Genomic DNA, 19403 nt, shown 5'->3' on the forward strand with positions numbered 1-19403 from the left:
TCTCTGGTTCAACCTCCTCTAGTTTCTAGCTTCAAATACTAAGTGATAATAACCTTCAAATTTGTATCTCTAGTCCAGACCCCTCCTCAGAATTCCAGATTTATGAATCTGACTGACTTAAATATCAACTTAGAGGTCTAATAGATTTCTCAAACTTATGTTCTAAAACAAACTCCACATCTCCTCCTGCAGCATCTAAATAAGCACTTCCTGTGGACCTCCCCATCTCAGTCCATTTGACTTCATCCTTCCAGTTGTCTAAGCTGAAAACACTTGGAGATCTGATAGAGTCGCTTTATCTCTCACTCTACATCAGTCCAGCAGCAAATCTTGTTGCCTCTTTCTTTAAAATGTACCTCAAATTGAGCAGCATCACTACTGCCAATTTGGTGTGAAAAACCATCATTTCTCACCCATATTGTCTAAGCTTTCTTACTAGTCTCTATTTCTAAGTCTCCTATAACTCTGTTCTCCATAGAATGTTACTTTTAAAAGTAACATAGAATGTTACTTTTAAACTACAGATCACACCCTTGTTCTACTTAAAAACTTCCAATGACTTCACATCTTAATCAGACTAAAATCCAAAGTCTTCACTATAGTCTTTATACTACTTTCTGCTTCCAACCTTTCTGTTCTAATGTCTTACCTTCTGGTATCTCACCAGCTCCAGCCCCGTCTTAATGTTCCTTGAATATATCATCTATTCACTTGCTGTGCAGCCTTTACACTTACTGTTTCTTCTGTACAGAAATCCTTTTAGCAGTGTGTTAAAATTCAGGTACTGCCTGATTTTAAGCAGTTAATATAGGACATGTATTATGTAACATCTACAACGGGCTTTGGGTATCATTCCATAATCAAGCATTAATTAAATTTCTGAATGAAACATTAAGAGTGTCCATGCTAAGTGGGATAAAAAGAGCTTAAAACCTTCTGTCAATTCAGGTTCAGTTTTCCTACAACATGAGGTCAGCTCATGTTTTGCTGTTAAAATGATTTAAGAAAAAATGTACAGTTTTCAGAGCTGTACATTTCAGAGCTGTTTCAGAGCTTTGAGGGTTTTGGAATTGTAGATGGGAGATGCTGGATCTGTACCACATGGCTTACTCCCTCATTTTTTTTTTTCCGATCTCTATTCAGTCAGTATTTATTGGGTAGTCATGGAAGAGCTCTATAAGGCTTCTCTGTGTAAAGTCTGGCATGTAGGAAGTGTTCAGTTTCCAATTATTGAAAGAAGGAATGAAGCTCAAATCATTTTTCACTCAACTGCGTGTCATTAGAAGACAGTGTGACCAGTTGAAGAATAGTTAACCATTATTGAAAACAAAGTACTATTTGATCCATGAAAGTTAACTCAAATGCATGTTAGTATTTGGAAAATTAGAAATACGTAATGGATGAGTCATCTGCTGACACAAAACTCATTGACTACTCTGGTGCTTGGTAGCCTAACTGATTGGACTCTGGTTTCATTGATCTGTTATTGACTTGGCATGTAACCTTAAGTGGAATACTAATATAATTTGATCCTTTTTTGGTTGCCTCTGTATTCAAGCAGTTTCAAGCAAGTGATCAGGGATATTTCCAAATGTTTTAATCTACTTAAAATGTGTATGAGTATTAAAAATTTAATTTTAAGTATCACTTAGACTTGCCTTCATTTTGGTTGAATACCCACAAGACAAAGTTAGACATGAGTAGGGAGTACTATAGTACCACCTTTGCCCATGGCTCTCCAGCAAGAAAGATTTTCTCTACTTCCAGAAATTAATTATTTTTCTCTTCTTTCAAGCTTTGAGAGCATAATTGTATTTAAATTGCTAATCTGTTTTGAAGGCTACATACATAAATTGTTTAACATTTAAATTCAATCAAATTTGTAATTTGCATAATATTTTCAGAACATCTGAAAAATTAAATGTAAGAAAATGAGAAAATGTGTCCTTATAGTTTTACTACATTTTTAAAATTTGGCTCTTGATCTACAGACTATAGTCCTTCTTTAGTCATGATTTTTTAGTGCTTCTCTCTCATAGACCAGATAGAGCAGATGTGATTTTATTTTTTAAATCACATTTTGGGGACAGCTTTGTTTGGGTTTTATGGAAATGATTTTATTTATTCTGGTAGTGAGTGATACTTCAGTTGCATAAGAAAATGCCGTTTTAAAAATAAGCAGTAATTACTCGCAGCCTTAAACTTAGCAAACATGCCTTTAAGTCATCAGTATTTTTGAAGGTCTTTATATAGCTGACCACAACGGCTTATAGTCAACAGTGCCATTAAACAAAATAAACATGGATACCTCTTCTGCCACAGAGGCACAGGTGGACATCTTGGTAGCAAGCCTCATGCGGTGTGACACATGGCACAGCCCAACATGGGGGCAGAGAGCATGCAGCTCAAGCTTGGAGTCGTTTTATGGATACTTTCCTGTAGATGTGTGTTTTTCTGTGAAACAACCATTATGTAAGACATTTACTTAGCATGCATTTGTTTTGTTATTGAAGGTTTATTCTAAATTTCTTAAAAAATAGTGGAAACCTGAGTAGTACAACCAATTTAGAAGCCAGAGTTTCTCCACCCCACCCCTTGCTATCTATATAAATGGTATTTTTGACGCTGCCCTTTATAATGTTGGCACCCCGTGCATATTAGATGTAATCAGGGCTGAAAGGAAACTTGAATCCATCTGGAAGCAATAAACTTTTCTAAAAGACTGCACAGTGTTATTTAATCCTGTGACTTCTTACTGTGAGTGAAATTAAGGTTTGATGCAGTTGTGTCACATCATATTGATATCAAATTTATCTTTCTAAAAAAAATCCTGACAGGAATATTCAGCCCAGAGGACAAGATGGCTTGCTGTAATCCTATAAGCTATTTTGCTTTGAGTACATGTTACACAGGGCAGTGAAATATATAAAATATTGATCTAAAATTTTTAAGTTTTTAAAAAATTTTCACATGATCAGGTAATACTTTCTTACATTTACCTTTAATTTTGGCCTTTTATTACAGAACTAACTATTGGGTGGAAATTATATAATGATGAAAGGCATGGAGAAGAAACTATTGTGTTAAAACTTTTCAGTTGGGAACACATATGTGTAAATACCATATATGTAGAATGCAACAGTCAAAACATTGAGCTTATTTTCACATCAGACTTTTTGAATCACTTTAAGGCTTTTTCAGAAAAAAAGTTAGCTTCCTTTAATTTCTACTCCAAAAAAGCATTTAAATTTGTGTTTTACTTGAAATATGTATGTAGGAGATCTTATTTTGTGTGAATAAGAGCCTAAATGGTATCAGCATAAGTTAGTGTTTGTGTTGACTTAATTTTTCTCTTACATATTGCTGCAATTCAACTGAAAATAATTTAGAAAGTTAGGAAATTTGACTACATTTCATAAGTAATTTTTCTGTCAGGTAGTTTTTCTGAGTGAGTCAGTTGTCATTAGATTTACTTAGCTAGAGTTTTTGAAACATATTTGTCAAGTATATACTTTTAATTATGGAAATGGAACAAAGGTTTATATTCTCCATGTGCCTAGCATATTAAAAATAAATATGAACTTTGTCTTAAAGTTATTAAGTTAGATTTTTAAATAAAACCATGATAAGCTATATTAAAATTGTTTATCACTTTTGTCTCCACTAAGTCTGGGACTGCTAATTCTCATCAAATAAATACAGTAAGGTTTACACATACTTTTTAGAACATCTTGAATTATGTGTATTTTTTTAAGTTTACTTTTATATGTTCAGTATATATAACTTCTGGCAATTTCTCTGCCTCCCCCCAGGCATGCACGCCCCCATTGATTTCATTGACCACAGGTGTGCCTTTTCTGGCATCAGGAAGGTGGACTGATGATAAATTCAGATGATCGGGAGGTTGATTAGGTGAATCTTTTCCACTCCTTTTCTGGATAGTGGGCGTCATTCTGTTCCTAGCTAGCTAGGCTCCTATAATGGACAACTTCTTTGGTACTAGGACCAAACTTCATCAAGCAAACATTCTACCTCCTTATTCTGTTGTGTAATGGTTCGTCTCCTTTTCAATGACACGGATCTGCCTTTGCCAAGTTTAGATACCCTGGACTTTGAGTAGTTATTCTGAATAATATTTTTCTTAGGAGAAAATATTGAGTCTTTTGGGGACCACTGAATGAAAGTGGTGTAAAAGTGAGCCTTTTAGTGGTCCTCAGCAGCAAAACTTTTCAGATGATCTGGAGGGCTGCGCGACATCTTCATCGTGACTGTAAGTGATGGGAGACCTGACCTACACAGGCAGGGCTTTGATTGATGGTAATGGTGGAGATGAAAGAAAAGTCAATGTGGCTATTTTTGGGGTCCTCAGAAGAAAAGTGTCAGTGAGTCAGCTTGGAACAGAAGGTGTAAGGGCCTTTATTAAGCAGGAAGCTCATACCCAGGCATTGTCCTTAGATGCTGGCAACAGAAGCCATTTTTGTGGTTTAAGTCTAGTTTTATTTCCACAGCCCCACAAGTTTGGGCTGGGAAAGATAAGAACTCTTTAACCTCTGTTTTTATATAAACAGATGTTTTTATGAAGATTGTTACATTAATATTAGCATTTTAACATGCATGCAGAAGTGCCTGGAATGTAGTAGTTGTTCAAATAATTTAACTGAAAGAAGTAAACTTTTGAGTTCACCCTAAACTATTAGAGTATCGTCTTTCTCTAATTCTTTCCTCTACCACCATTTTTTAAACCACCGTTTAATTAGTATGGAAAAAATACAGATAACCTTCACAGACTTTCAAAGACTTTTGTGCCTTCACTGTCTGGTAATTTAGGAACTTCTGATACGTGGCTAGGTCTCAACTGAGTCGTACTGTGTCATAGAAGTTCAGAGGGACTGGGAAATGAAGGATGTCTCTTGGAGGAGGGGCTTAACAGTGCTTTGGCAGATGGTTAATGTTTGAAAAGACTGGAGTCAAGAAGACCTTCAATTTGCTGGGAAATAAAAGAGCAAAGGTTCAGAGGTGGAAATGCACACAGTATGATTAAGATATTATCTGATTGATTGTAAATACAGTCTACAAGAAACTTTTATGGGAAGCCTAGCCTGTGCTTGAAGCATTGAGCTAAGTGCTGGGATACAGAGATTAGAGATGAGGAAGATACATACAGTTGAAGAGAATTGCTGAGAAACTAGAAAAGGACCAATTACCATACTTCTGAGGTTCATGGGAGAATCTGTATAAAGATCATCTGGTGTGATATACATGAACTATTTATCATATATGAACTGATGTACATACCTGAACTGATCATGTCAAAAATGACTAGATTATAAGACCAGGAAGAATTAAATAAGGCCATGTTTTCTGCTGGTGTTATTCTCAAAGACTCCTCATTTATGATTTTCCTGAGGAATTGAGATAGAAGTAGATACACCAAATGACAGAAGCAAATATGTAGATAGTAAGATCAAGGAATACATAGTCCCAGTAGAAGTAGCTCATTAGTATCCTTGCTGAAGTAAAAATGCCATTGCATGATAAAGTCATGCTTCAGAATGTAAAATATGAATAGGAAGTAGAGAATGTGAAAAAGTGTTTGAAGTGTTCTTTTCACAGTGTTTCAGATGTAATAGGGACTTGTTGCATAGATGGTCTAAAATATTAGCTTAATAATAAAATCTTAGTTATTTGGACATGAGATAATGGAGGATAAAATGCATGAATCATTCCATTTTTTGACTGCATTTTTGTGAAGGTTATGCCTATCTCCAGGATGCTGTCTACCATGGGTCCTCAAGCTTTTGGTCTTGGGACTCCTTTATACTCTTAAATTATTAAACACCACAAAAATTTTATTTACTTAAGTTATACCCATTAATATTTATTGTAGTAGGAATTAAATAAACATTTAAAATATTAAGTTATTAAAAGTAACAGTAATAAGCTTATTACATTTTAACATATTTTTATTAAAATAATTATAAAACAATAAAGCAATGCCACTTTATTCACTATTTTAAAATTTTTTTGTAAATCTTTTTAATAGAAGTCAGAATTTACTAGAGGCTTAATAGAAGACAGGTGAATTCTTAAGATTGCTTATACACTCAATCTGTTGTAAATATGTTGTTTTGTTAAAGTATATAAGGAAAATTCAGTTTCACAGAGATGTGTGTTTGGAAAAAGAAAAGTAGTTTAATAATGTTTTCAGATAATTGTGGATATCTTTCCATGATACTATAGATAAAGTGCTCCTTTATTAAAAGCTAGTTACAACACACATTTGAACACATATCAATGAACCTTTTGGAGTCTGCTATTTGAAAATGTGTAGATGTGTGTCTCACTTTGTATGAATGAATCTGTTACTCATGCCTGATTTTATAACATCCTGCATCGGCTATTTGGAAAATTTGGTGTGTTACTGAGTTTTATAGTGCTTTCAAATGTTGACACATTTTATTACACAGTATTTTAAAATATCAAATACATTTATATCACTGCCACTGTCATCAGGAAGTTCTTTAAGTATTGGGGAATCTGTCAAGTTCATTGTAGCAGATATGAATTTTTAAAATGTTTTAATTTTGCTCAAAAGCTTGAATTTTATCATTGGCCAACAAACATTCTCAGTTGTTTTTTCTTGAGTGACTGGCTAACTTCTCTCATTTTCCAGAAAATGTTTGCCAAATACTTGTGTCTGAATGCCATAGTCTTTTAGTTGGTCTCTCTCAATAAAAAACGGTGTTCCATAAAACTAGCTAGTTCAGCTGTAACTAAAATGGTGTAATGGTTTGTAATGCTTTTTTGGAGAGAACCATCAACTTTCATTTGTAGCATTAGTCCTTTACGAATATTTCATTTTACCACACACAATATTGAAAAGAAATATATTCAAGGCTAGAAATTTTTAAAAATTAAAAAAAATTAAAATGCTTTGCTTCATCAAGGACACTTAAGTGAAATTGTGTTTTTTTTTAACTGTGAATTTGACTTGGTAAAAAAGGCAAAAATTATTAGTAAAATTTGATGTCACTGCCTTAATTCAAGCTGACACCAGGAGGTTTTGACCACCATCGCCTCTGTATTATTAGTGCAAGTATAAACATGGTGAAAAAGTCAAATAAATCTTTAGTATTATGATAAAAATCATTTTGATCCTGCATACCCTCTGAGACTACACATTGAGAATTGCTGCTGGTGTTTTTGGTTTATGTATTTTAAATGATTGACTTAATTTGCCAGTTTCTCCTGATTATTTGTTGTTATAAAACAACAGTCTAAGTACAGGACATACCTTCTATTAATAGTAGAGATTTGGGGAAATCTAATTTCTAAATCTCACTGACGTATTTGGAACATAATTATACATCAAGGAAAAGCTTTAGAACAGAAGATTGTCCATGATTGGAAGTCAGTATATAATTTTTAATTATACGTTGTTTTTTAAATTAATTTTATGTGGTAGTATGATTAAACATAGACTATGTAATTTTAAAATTGTTAATATCACTTTGTATCATAGTTATTAAGTGTTGGTTTCAATACAGAATTACATGTTTATTGTCTGTATTTCAAATCTTCAACCCAAAGGATATTTACAGTTTTGACTGATTAGCTCATTTTGGACTCATGGATAAATACCTATATACCTTAAATTCTTCAGAGAAGTATCTAAGCTATTTACCCATGACTTTGTGGAAAAATTACAGACAGAAATTGAGCATTAATTTTTTATTTGATATGATAGAAATGTAGCTTTTTGGGATATTAGAGTAGCAGCTTCTCTCTATTTCTTTCTGTAAATGATAACCTTAAAATTTCCTCTAATTCTTTTACCAGATAAAATGCTTATTTATTGTCACTCTTGATATGTGTATGTATTTGGAACTTAACTTTTCTGGGAATGAATTCTGTGTCATAATTCTTGAGGACAATAATTCATTGTGATAGTTTTTCAGGAAGCTACAGAAGCAGCCCTGTTTGTTTAAACCCTAGTTTAACCTGATTATTAACAATTAAATTGTGTTTTCTCCTTACAATTAAAGTGTATTCAATTTATTGGTCCCTTGCCTTCACAGATTTATCTCAGTATGTGTGTATTCAAATAGAATTTTGTATTTTTAATTAGGGGATTAGATAAGTAATTCGGAAGAGCCAAAAAAATTGTTAAACATCACATTGCTTAACAACCTAATATACCGTAAATGTGTGTATACACTGTTGTTTCGGGAGTCCTCTACCAGGCAGGCTTGTTTTTCAGGCAGTGTTTAAGACTGGACATGTGCAGAAACTGTGAGCACAATTAGCGCCAAGCAGATAAATCCTGCACTAATCCTGTTTTACGGTCTGCATCAGACAGATGTGCCAAGATTGATTTAGACAAGCCCTAGGCTTACAGTAATATTTTAAAAGTTCCATTCACCATTCAGTTTTTTGTGAAACCTTTGCTAAATATTCTTAACTGTTGTTGGTTTTTACTGTTTCTTGTTGACCACTTGTAACCTACTTTAAGCAGGTTCTGCTTTGCTCTCATGGTGACTGGGTTAACCTGCCAGGCAAGGTTATCTTTATTCTCTGTAATAAATTGACTTTTTTTCCCCAAGAAAATACAATAGGAAGTGGGCGCTGCTGAATTAAATAATAGCATGGTATCCATAGCACGTATACTTAACTCCCCTGCAAGAACAGATGGTCCCAGTATCTCTGTAAGTAATGTGCGAGGACAGTTAATGTTCTGAAACAACTAGCTATAGCCAATACGATACTAATGAACCAATAGATTTCAAATAATAAACCACATGCCACAATGCAAAATTCTTGTCATCTGTACGTTTTTAATTCTCATGATCTTTAAAAAAAGCATCCATAGATGACTCCTGTATTTTTATCTACTGTTATCAACTATCAATCTATGGATAGTTTTATTTTCATAGTTTTCACCAATAAAGGTATATTTTACATTAAGATAAAATTAAAGTTATGTTTAAGATATATGCCCTGAAGTATGTTCTTTATTTTTTAAACTTCTCTTTTTAACATACTGTCGCATGTGTTAGATTGTACGTGGAAATGTGGCTTTTGCATACAATCATAGAAACATTTGCTTCTATTTGTGGCAGAAAACTGGTTGTACTATAACAGGGGCCGACTCAGAGATCAAAGCAGCTATCTCATGGGTGAAGAATTAAGCAGAAATATAAGACCTAAATTTTTGTTAGCACTTACAAATTTATAACTAAAATAGTTTACAAGATAATAAAAGCAGTACTCTTCTGATTCACGTGGAGATAAAGTGAACCTAAGTCATTCCTGAGTTGCTGCTACAAAGCGGGGGAGGTAGGTAGGTAACTGCTCCATTTTTACTGACCCAAATCAATAGCTTTCTCTCTGAATGTGGTTTCCTCTTTTTTTCTCCCTCTAATCTGTTTCTCTTAATATATTTGTGTATTTCTAAGTGTGTCCCAAACAGTAAGTATTTTGGCTTGGAGATGGAGGAGAAACAATGACCTTCGTAGATTTCAGTTTATCCTATCAGATGATTTCCAGAACCTTCAACTCACTGGGGGTGAGCCCTGAGGGCTGCGGGACTAGAAACCTGAGGACCTTTGGCCTTACCTCCTCTTTCAAGTCAAGGAAACCCAGGTCCTGGCTGCCCCATGGAGCCAGCTGGTCAGCTGCTCATTATTTTAAGAACTTGAAAAACAAAACAAAGGCTAGAAAACACCACCTAATCTAATGAGTGATTAAATGGTAGGTAGACAGTTTCCATGCCTTTAAATTAAAACATTTAAATTCAGGTTCACAGAATTCTAACAAGTTTTATTCCTGCAGACTATATTCAAAGAGCAGGCAGAAAGCAATCTTTTGTAAAAGTAATATTATACAAATCTTTACATATGTTACAACATAATTGTACTAAAACCACGTGAATCCTGTGGTTAGAGAGAACTGGGCAGATTTATTCATGTAAGGAAATGATTGACATTGCAGAAATATAATAATAGATCAGAATTTCTATGCAGGAAATTGGCACCTGGTAGATTTATATAGCTATTACGAAAAAAAGTCCTAAAAGCAGTTTGCCTATAGTTACAAATTTGTAAAAAACCTATTATCCTTTTTTTCCTTTTCAAATAAAAAGCACAATGCTTATTTCTAAATCTGTACTTATTCCTCTTAGTCTATTCTTGTCACATTGGCAAAGAGATATTATGTGAAACCTCAAATTTGAATTTGTGGGCAAATAAGGAAAAGAGATTGGAATCCTGAGCAGGGAAAGCAGGACATAGCTCTCAGGGAGTTATGGGCATTTTCAGAATCACTTCTGTGAGCTCCTGGTTGCTACAATTTTTTTTTGTCTTTTTATTTTATTTTACTTTTTCCTTTTCATTGAATTTATTGGGGTGACACTGGTTAACAAAATTATATAGGTTTGAGGTGCACAATTCTACAACATCATCTAAGTACTGTATTTTGTGTCACCACCCCCAAGTTGAGTCTCCTTCCATCACCATTCATCCCCCGCTTTACATTCTTCCATCTGCCTCCGCTCTCCTTGCAATCACCAAGCTGCTGTCTTACAATCTAACCTTCAGTTTCCTTGAAGGTCACCTCAGTTTCTGATGAAATACTATAGGCTGACGCATTGGTTGTCTTGCTGTTTCCCTAAGAACTACTCAGAGGCAGACAGTAGTTGGCCAACTCTTTTAGGTTTAACTAGATTTAAAATCAGAGCCAGAGGGTTAGATGAGAGTGTGAGTTTACTTGAAGGTCCTTACTTCCCACTCAACATTGGTAACAACTTGTAAAGACCAGCCAAAGTGCTTGGATTTAAATCTTGGATCTGCCTCCTGCCAGATGTATGATCATGGAGAAGTTCCTTAGACTCTGATTGTCTTCTCTTTCAGAGAAATACATCTACAACAGAGGGTTGTCGTGAGGATTGAATGATGATAGTACAGGTAAAGTGCTTAGAGCAATGCCTGGCATATAGCATATGCTCATTAAATATTAGCTACCCTTACTTTGTAGGGAATGGAATTTTAAAAATTATAAACAAGTAATATGATCAGAACTAATTGAGGATTGAGCAAGGAAAACAATCTTTTTCAATTAATTACAGAGAAAATTCATTGTAGAAAAATGTAAATTCATATACACAAGCTGAATCACCAATCTCCACTATCCAAGTTTTCATATGCATATTCATATATATGTGCATGTGAAAATATACTTACACATACATTATGTATTCAGTAATATATACAAACAGTAGTAGAAATGTGCAATACTATTTTATGGTACTTTTCTAGTCAGACTCCCACATTTTACTGGCCTGAATAGCATTCAGTTATACAATATATTTCATTTTACAGAATCAATACTCTGTTATTGCACATTTAGGTCATTTCCAAGTTTCACCAAATAATGCTGGGTAAGTATTCTTTTAGCTAAATTGTGCATGTTATTATTTCCTAGGGTAGATTCCTGGAAGTAAATTGCTGGATCAAAAATATGCACATTTAAGTATTTTTCCTTTTCTATATTTGTAAAAGGCTAAAATATAATGCTGATTACAGAAAGGGAAATTATGAAAGTTTATAAGAAAATATTAATCTTATATTCCCTATTGCATATCTCTCTTTTAATAGTTAGCCAATGTTAGTTTATTGTGTTTCCACTGGGTTTATTTTTTTTTCTTATAATGGAAATGAGGTCAAATCCCTCAGGTTACTTTGTACCTGCTTTTATTCCACTAATTTATATCTCTTAACACCGAATACCTGTTCCAGATCAGAACACAATGTGACTTGTTTCTTATGAGCTGTGAAGACTGATTAAACCATCTTCCTATTGAAGAACATGAATATTGCTTCAATCATGATTGCTATTATAAATACTGCTGCAATTAACATTTTGAAATCTTTTGATACATATTTCCAACCAACCTGTTCTCCAGCAGTTACCATTAAACATTCCCACTGGTGGCTGGGAACGGCTGTCTTCCCCACACCAGCATTGAGCATTAGTTTTGATCTTTGTGCCAATTTAAAAGGCAACAAATGGTATCTTGTGTGTGATTTGCATTTCTTTGATTACTAATTAGATTGAACTTTCTCATATGTTCATTGGTCAATTTGCATTTCTTCTTTTGTAAAATGACTGTTCTCGGGCCTTCTATGTACTTGCCACCAAAGTATTCTTCCTTGATTAAATAGATTATTTAAACTGTCATATGTTGTGAATATTTATGCCCATATGCCTTTTGCTTGTGTTTTCTATTTTTGGGTCTCTAGAACTCTGACTGGCATTAGATTCAAGGGAGACCTCTGCAGGTCTACAGAGTTCTCTCCCTGCAACAGCTCTCTCCTCTCCAGCAATTGCCCAGTGAAACTCTGGTCGTCTTGGGCTTTCCTGGACTCCCAAACTCCTCCTCAACTCAGGGAGAAGTAGGCAAGCTCCCCCTTCCCCCTGGCCCCCTCAACAGGTCCCCCTACTGTGGCCTAGAACATGAGGCAATCCTGTGGCTCCTCTGCCACCCCTTTCTCAACAATCACTGTCTGTGCCGGCCACATGTCTGACTATCAAGAAACTGAAGGTTATATAAAACTTTATTGGGCTTTTTACAATTTTACCTTTCTTGACAGAAGGTAAAACCCAGTCCCTGAGATTCCATGTTGGCTAGAGTAGAAGTTTTAGAAGTTACTTTGGCAAAATTATAAGAACATTCCTACTTTGAGAGTCCATTGGAACGGTCCTTTACTAACAATAATTATTTTCTAATCTGTGGTTAAACAATACATTTCATGCCACTATAAATAAAGTCTGATTGGGGGTAACATTCAAGTGGATCTTCTTTTTAGGTTGGAGAGATTCATTTTATAATCACAATAATCTTATTCTGCTCCTTTTGTACATGTGTTCCTTTACCTAGAATGTCCATGTTCTTTCCTTCAGGGGTGTCCAAACCTTTTGGCAGCTCTGGCCACACTGGAAGAAAAGACTTGTCTTGGGCCACACGTTTTAATACATTGCAACCACGTAATCAACAAAAAGAATCTCATAATGTTTTAAGTAAATTTATAATTTTGTGTTAGGCCACATTCACAGCCATCCTGGGCCACATGTGGCCTGTGGGCTACAGGTTGAATACCAGCAAATGGTTGCCTCAACAACCTGTCATAAACTTAGTTCTGTTGGTAAATTGTATTCTTTCCATTACTTTATTCTGTCCATATTAGTAGCAAGGATCCTATTGTGTGATACTCATTTATTATTACTGAAATGTTGCTTTATGTCTTAGAGTCCTACATACACTGAATATCCTCAGGTTCAGAATGTTCCAGGCCTTGTGTGGCAGAGGTTCCTTTCATTTTTCTATTTTTTCTTTGTGGGAAAATAAACTCAACTTTTCTTCCCTCCCATCTCCTACAAGGATTGACGCAAAGGACAATCAGTGAAATTACAAATGAGAAAGACTGGGTTTTTACTATTATTTATACATAGAAGATATGGACACAATGGTTTTGATGGGAACATTAATTTTTTTTCTAGGTGATTCCAAGTGTGACTTGTCATGTAAAGAAGAATTTCTTAAACTCAAGGACATATTCTCTGTCAAACTGAAACGACGTCACTTTGCTACCCCAGGAGGGAAATGGTACTTTATTGGGTATCACACTCTTCATCTGTTTGAAAAAGGAACAAAATAAATTAAAGGATTCTACACTGGATCTTATTAATTTAAGTGAAGACCACTGTGACATATGGTATAGACAGTTCAAGAAAATTTTGGCAGGTAAGTACCCCTTATGGGAATTTTAACGAGTCTAGTTTCCTTGATGTGGTTTATTAATCTAAACATGATTTTGTATTTACAAGTACAGAAAACTCTTGATTATGTTGATGTAGTTTCCTTCTAATCCTAGTTTGTTGAGTGTTTTACTCATGAAAGGAAATTGCATTCTGTCACATACTTTTTCTACATAGATTGAGATCATATGGCTTTCCCCCCTTCATTCTGTTAATGTGGTGTATTACGTTGATTTTTAGATGTTGAACCATCCTTGTAATATAGGAATAAATCCTACTTGGTCACAGTGTATAATTATTTTAATATATTATTGAATTTGGCTTGCTGGTGTTTTGTTGAAGATTTTTACATCATTATTCATAAGAGCGATTGGTCTGTAGTTTTCTTTTTCTTGTAGTAGCTTCATTTGACTTTGGTGTCAAGTAATGTTGGCCTCGTAGAGTAAGTTAGGAAAGAAATCTTGAAGACCACTTCTATGAAGAAGGTGTGATAATCTGAAATAACACAGTTCTTAAATAATTTAGTTCAGGTGAAAGTTGTTCTTGAAAGCTTACTTATTTTTCTAGTAATGTCTCTTGAGCTTCCATTAGAATTTATTTTCCTTCTACTGATGCACTGATGGCAAGTACATGTGTGAGCTGGGTGGCTTTTTTTTTGCCACCCAGAATAACAGTTTTTTGAAGAGAATATTTAAGTAGTTGATTTCAGGGTAGATTTTTCTAAAGTTAAATGTCCAGAGAAAGAGAACGTATTTACTAGAATATTATCTCTAAATGACTTCAGTGTATCTGAAATTTGTGTTATTTATATTTTGTGTTCTAAATATAATGCATGAAAACAAATAAAATGTAACTCGAATTTTTAGGAAGTATCTTGTTAAATAACCAAACTGAGTTTTAGGATTGACTTTTTCTCATAGATTTGTACATCTTACTTTCTTTTTAGCTCAGTTTTTTGTGTTTGACAGAGTGATTAGGGTAGAGGCAGCTGGTATAGCCAGTGGTTCGGTTTGGAGTATGGTGACAGTGGACAGAGAGGGATGCCAGACAGAGCAAGCTCATGGTGACATTAGACGGTTTCAGGCCAGGCATCCTTAATCAAGAGAACTGGGTATGGCGCCAGGTGGGTACTAGACTTATGGGGGGATCACTTCAAAATTATAAAAATGCCTAACCACTGTGCTGTACAGCTGAAACGAATATAAAGTAATATTCAGGGTCAAATGTAACTGAAAAAAAAAAAAAGGGAAGATTGAGGACCCAAGTTGGTCAAGGGCAGCCAAATGATAAGGGTTCACCGATAAAAGATCAGCTGACCTGACATAGTAAAAAGCAAGATGACCTTGTTACTATGTGATCCCCACTCTTCCTTATTAGCCACTTTGGGACCTTCAGGGAGACCTTCAGGGACTCTTTCAAGAAGGCAGAAAACTACAAGGGCCATAGTTTAGTTTATCTCTTGGAAAACAGAGAATATATACACAAGGTCTGTCCAGAAAGTATCCATTCATGTAATATGAAAAATAGAGACATTTATTGAAGAAGATACAAGATACAAGAAACATTGCACACAGGACAATGACACCTCAGTCCCCTTCAAAGTAGGCATGTTGGGACCTCTCACAGTTTCCCAGTCACCATCAGCTGCCCCATCATATTTTCCTGAATCTCATAGATGGTCTAAAATTTCTTCCCTTTCAAAGGTGATTTTAGTTTTGTGAAAAGCCAGAAATTGCAGGGCACCAAATCCGGGCCAGGGGGTTGCTGAGTTACCTAGGTGATTTGATGTTTCACCAAAAAACTCTACATGAGACATGATGCAGGAGTGGGCACATTGTTGTGATGAAGCTGTCAATGACCATAGCTGCAGCCTCTGAATCATCCAAATAGTTTCTGTGGAAGAATGTCAAGGTTAAAGCAAAATTTGATGCAGATTTGTTGCTCTACTCGCTCAGTCATCTTGAATTTGTAAACCACACAGTACACATGCTCACTCAATGGCATCTAGCACCCCCACTGACTAGTGCAGTAAGTCATTGTTCACACATGTGAATTCCAGTCCACTCTTCTGGCTGCCAGGTCACCTCAATGTCATGTAAATCATTCTCATTATATTAACAATGTCTGGACTTTTTCTGGAACAGACCTTGTATGTATATAGGGTGGGATGAAAGTAAGGTTGCAGCTGTGAGTACATAAAACAGAGTTTATTCTCATGTTGTTATTATTTTTCATATGAGCCCCTGTAAATCTACATTTCCCCCCCTGCATGTTTAACATAAAAGCATTCCATTTTAACATAGGGTCTTTTATAGTGTTATTTCATGTCAGAGATTTTTTTAAGCCTGAAATAAAAATTAAAAATTAATAAGATCAAGTGAATAAAATTTCCTAACATTGGCAGTTACTTATGAGACTTCCATGGTCTATAAAATAGGAATGGGCCATTTTATTATGACAAGCAAGGCTCTTCCTTGCACTGGAGGTCTGAGGGTATCGTTTCCTATGGGGCTTATGAAGGGCTGGTGGGGTGATGTGAGAGGCAACTTCTTCAATATATCTTACCCATAAAGCCAATAGGGACTAAGCAGAGGACATATCAGCAGAGCTTAATTTAGTAAATGCAATTTTATAGGAGTAGAGGGACCTGTCGAAATAAACTGTTCAAATTTTTTTCAGCTTAATGAATATTTTTTCTTTTTTAAAAATTATTTTATTGTTGTTCAATTACAGTTGTCTGTATTTTCTCCCTCCCCCCCACCCCCTCCAAACCCACCTCCCTCCCTTGGTTTTGTCCATGTGTTCTTTATACTAGTTCCTGAAAACCCTTCTACCCTCTGTCCCCTCCCCTCTCCCCTCTGGCTATTGTTAGATTGTCCTTATTTTCAGTGACTCTGGTTATATATTTTGGCTTGGTCTAGGGTGAAAATGTAGGTGAATTATATCTTTTAGGCTCTCGTTTTTGGGAATGTTGCTTTTTGTATTTTTCATTTTTAGTGTTGATGGCAGTAGTAAATGGAGTCATATACTTTGGCATGATTCTGGAGTATAGAGTGATTTATTAATTGAAAGAGAAATAGATTGATCTACTTGCCTGTTGGTAGGCACTTGGGTTGCTTCCATATCTTGGCTATTGTAAATAATGCTGCAGTGAACGTGGGGGTGCTTATGTTCTTTTGAATTAGTGTTTGGGTTTCTTCAGATATATTCTTTTAAGTGGAATTGCTAGGCCATAAGACAGTTTCATTTTAAGATTTTTGAGGAAACCCATATTGTTTTTCATAGCAGTTAAACCAGTCTACATCCTCACCAACAGTGCATTAGGGTTCCCTTTTCTCCACTTCTTTGCCAATACTTGTTTATTGATTTATCAATAATAGCCATTCTGACAGGTGTGAGATGGTGTCTCATTGAGGTTTTGATTTGCAATTTTCTGATGATTAGTGATGTTGAGAAATCCTTTGTATGTCTATTGGCCTTCTGTATGTCTTCTTTGGAGAAGTGTCTCTTCAGTTCCTTTGCCCATTTTTAAATTGGATCGTTTGTTTCTTTGGTGTTGAGTTTACAACTTCTTTAACATTTTGGATATTAACCCCTTATCAGATGTATTAGTGAATATGTTCTCCTATTCTGTGGGTTGTCTTAATATTTTGTTCGGTTTTTTTTTTTTGGTTGTGCAAAAACTTTTTAGTTTGATGTAGTCCCACTTGTTTATTTTTTAAAATATTTATTTCTTTTTAGAGGGAGGGAAAGGGAAGGAGAAAGAGAGTGAGAGAAACATCAATGTGTGGTTGCCTCATGTATGCCCCCAACTGGAAACCTGGCCTGCAACCCAGGCATGTGCCCTGACTGGGAATTGAACCGGCAAGCCTTTGGTTCATGGGCTGGCACTCAATCCACTGAGCCACACCAGCCAGAGCTGTTTATTTTTTCTTTTGTTTCCTTTGCCCAAGGACATGTATCAGAAAAAATACTGTCATGAGAAATTCCCCAGATTTTATTGCCCATGATACCATCTAAGATTCTTATGGTTTCCAGTTTTACATTTAAGCCTGTAATCCATTTTGAGTTTATTCTTGTATGTGGTGTAAGAAGGTGATCTAACTTCATTTTTTCGCACATATATGTAGACAACAAGGAAACAAAACAGGATTGAGATCCTTTAACACAAGTCACATAGTATAAATCATCTAAGACAGGCTGAATAAAGGACTGCTCCATCTGCGACCCTGGTGGACTCAGCAGGTCCTGTGGGAGGGGCCAACTAACAGGTCAGCGCGGTCTTCATCCTACACAAGTGAATGGTGGAGGCTCCAAAGCTCTCTACCAAACATTATGTTATACCTACACTTCCTTCTTAAGTTTACAGTCTTAATGTTTGTTTTTTGATGTTTCCTTGATTTTTTTCCCTTGTTTTCTTTCACTTTCAAATCCATGTAATCCAGGCATCCATTAAAGTGCCTGTCATCTGAGAGTCACATACGATTGGCTCAAGCTTCAGGCAGTAAGTGTCTTTCTTTCCCAGTCTTTCCGGGATGAGGGTAATTGCTTACCTCTTCCTGTTCCACTGACTCTGATTTCCAGGGAGTATGGTCTGTTTGTGGATTACCTTCATGTCTCACATCCATATCTCTGCTTTGTGCTACACTGATTCAAGTTTGGCAGTTGATGATTATTTATTGGTTTCCAAATTTGTTTGTAAAAAAGCCCCCACCCAAGGAATTTGTGTTTGAAGCAGACCTGACTTAAGTTTGAGGCCAGGGGTGGGGGGAGGTAGGGACTCACAGTTGAATATTAGGCATTACTACTTTTAAGTCCAAAGAACTTGGTTTTAACTGATGCTATGGCAAGACCAGTAGATTAAATTTTTTTTGCATTGATTTATTTGAATGTTGTCTAAATCAATAAATGGAATTATTTTCTTGCCATCCTTGTACACCTTCCCCCATTTTCCCCCTCTGTGAACAAAAACCTGAAGAGGACATGGAAAGGCTCGACTAGTTTCCCATTAGTCTAATTAGTCTAACAATGGTAATTTTAGCATTGTATATTTGGATATTGAGTTATTTTAAAATATGCACATTTATATTTTAAACTGGAGCAACAAATAAGATATGATAAATTTTTGAGGAAGGAACAAATTGGCAGTACTAGGAGAAGGAAGTCAACTCTCAAATGCTTTAAGTTTTAAGACTGACAAAGACTGACCAAGCTAAAGTGAGTTTGTAGCCCTGGCTGGCGTAGCTCAGTGGACTGAGCGTGGGCTGTGAACTAAAGCATCTCAGGTTTGATTCCCAGTCAGGGCACATGCCTGGGTTGCAGGCCACGACCCCGAGCAACCGCACATTGATGTTTCTCTATCTCTCCCTCTCTTCCCTCTCTAAAAATAAATAAATAAAATCTTTAAAAAATAAATAAAGTGAGTTTGTAAATATAAAAAAGGAATATTAGAATTATTTCTGTTTTTACTTGAAATTAGTCCTTTTACATTCTAATTTTTAATGCACTTGATCACAGCATTTTAAAAATTCTTAGTAGTACAACACCATAACTGTATTTACTAATAGGTAATATAGGTTAATTCATCAAAC

The 19403-nt window shown here is 35.4% G+C and overlaps 1 protein-coding gene across 1 annotated transcript in view; it reads left to right on the forward strand.

The window, feature by feature from the left end:
- Positions 1–19403, forward strand: part of CERKL (ceramide kinase like) — a 103015-nt gene that overhangs the window by 31298 nt on the left and 52314 nt on the right. Inside the window, 2 exon segments of the mRNA XM_028509979.2 lie at positions 13555–13634; positions 13636–13798. Of these exon segments, the coding sequence (XP_028365780.2) occupies positions 13555–13634; positions 13636–13798 (243 nt within the window).

Source organism: Phyllostomus discolor, chromosome 4 (assembly GCF_004126475.2).
Source record: "Phyllostomus discolor isolate MPI-MPIP mPhyDis1 chromosome 4, mPhyDis1.pri.v3, whole genome shotgun sequence".
Classification (NCBI taxonomy): domain Eukaryota; kingdom Metazoa; phylum Chordata; class Mammalia; order Chiroptera; family Phyllostomidae; genus Phyllostomus; species Phyllostomus discolor.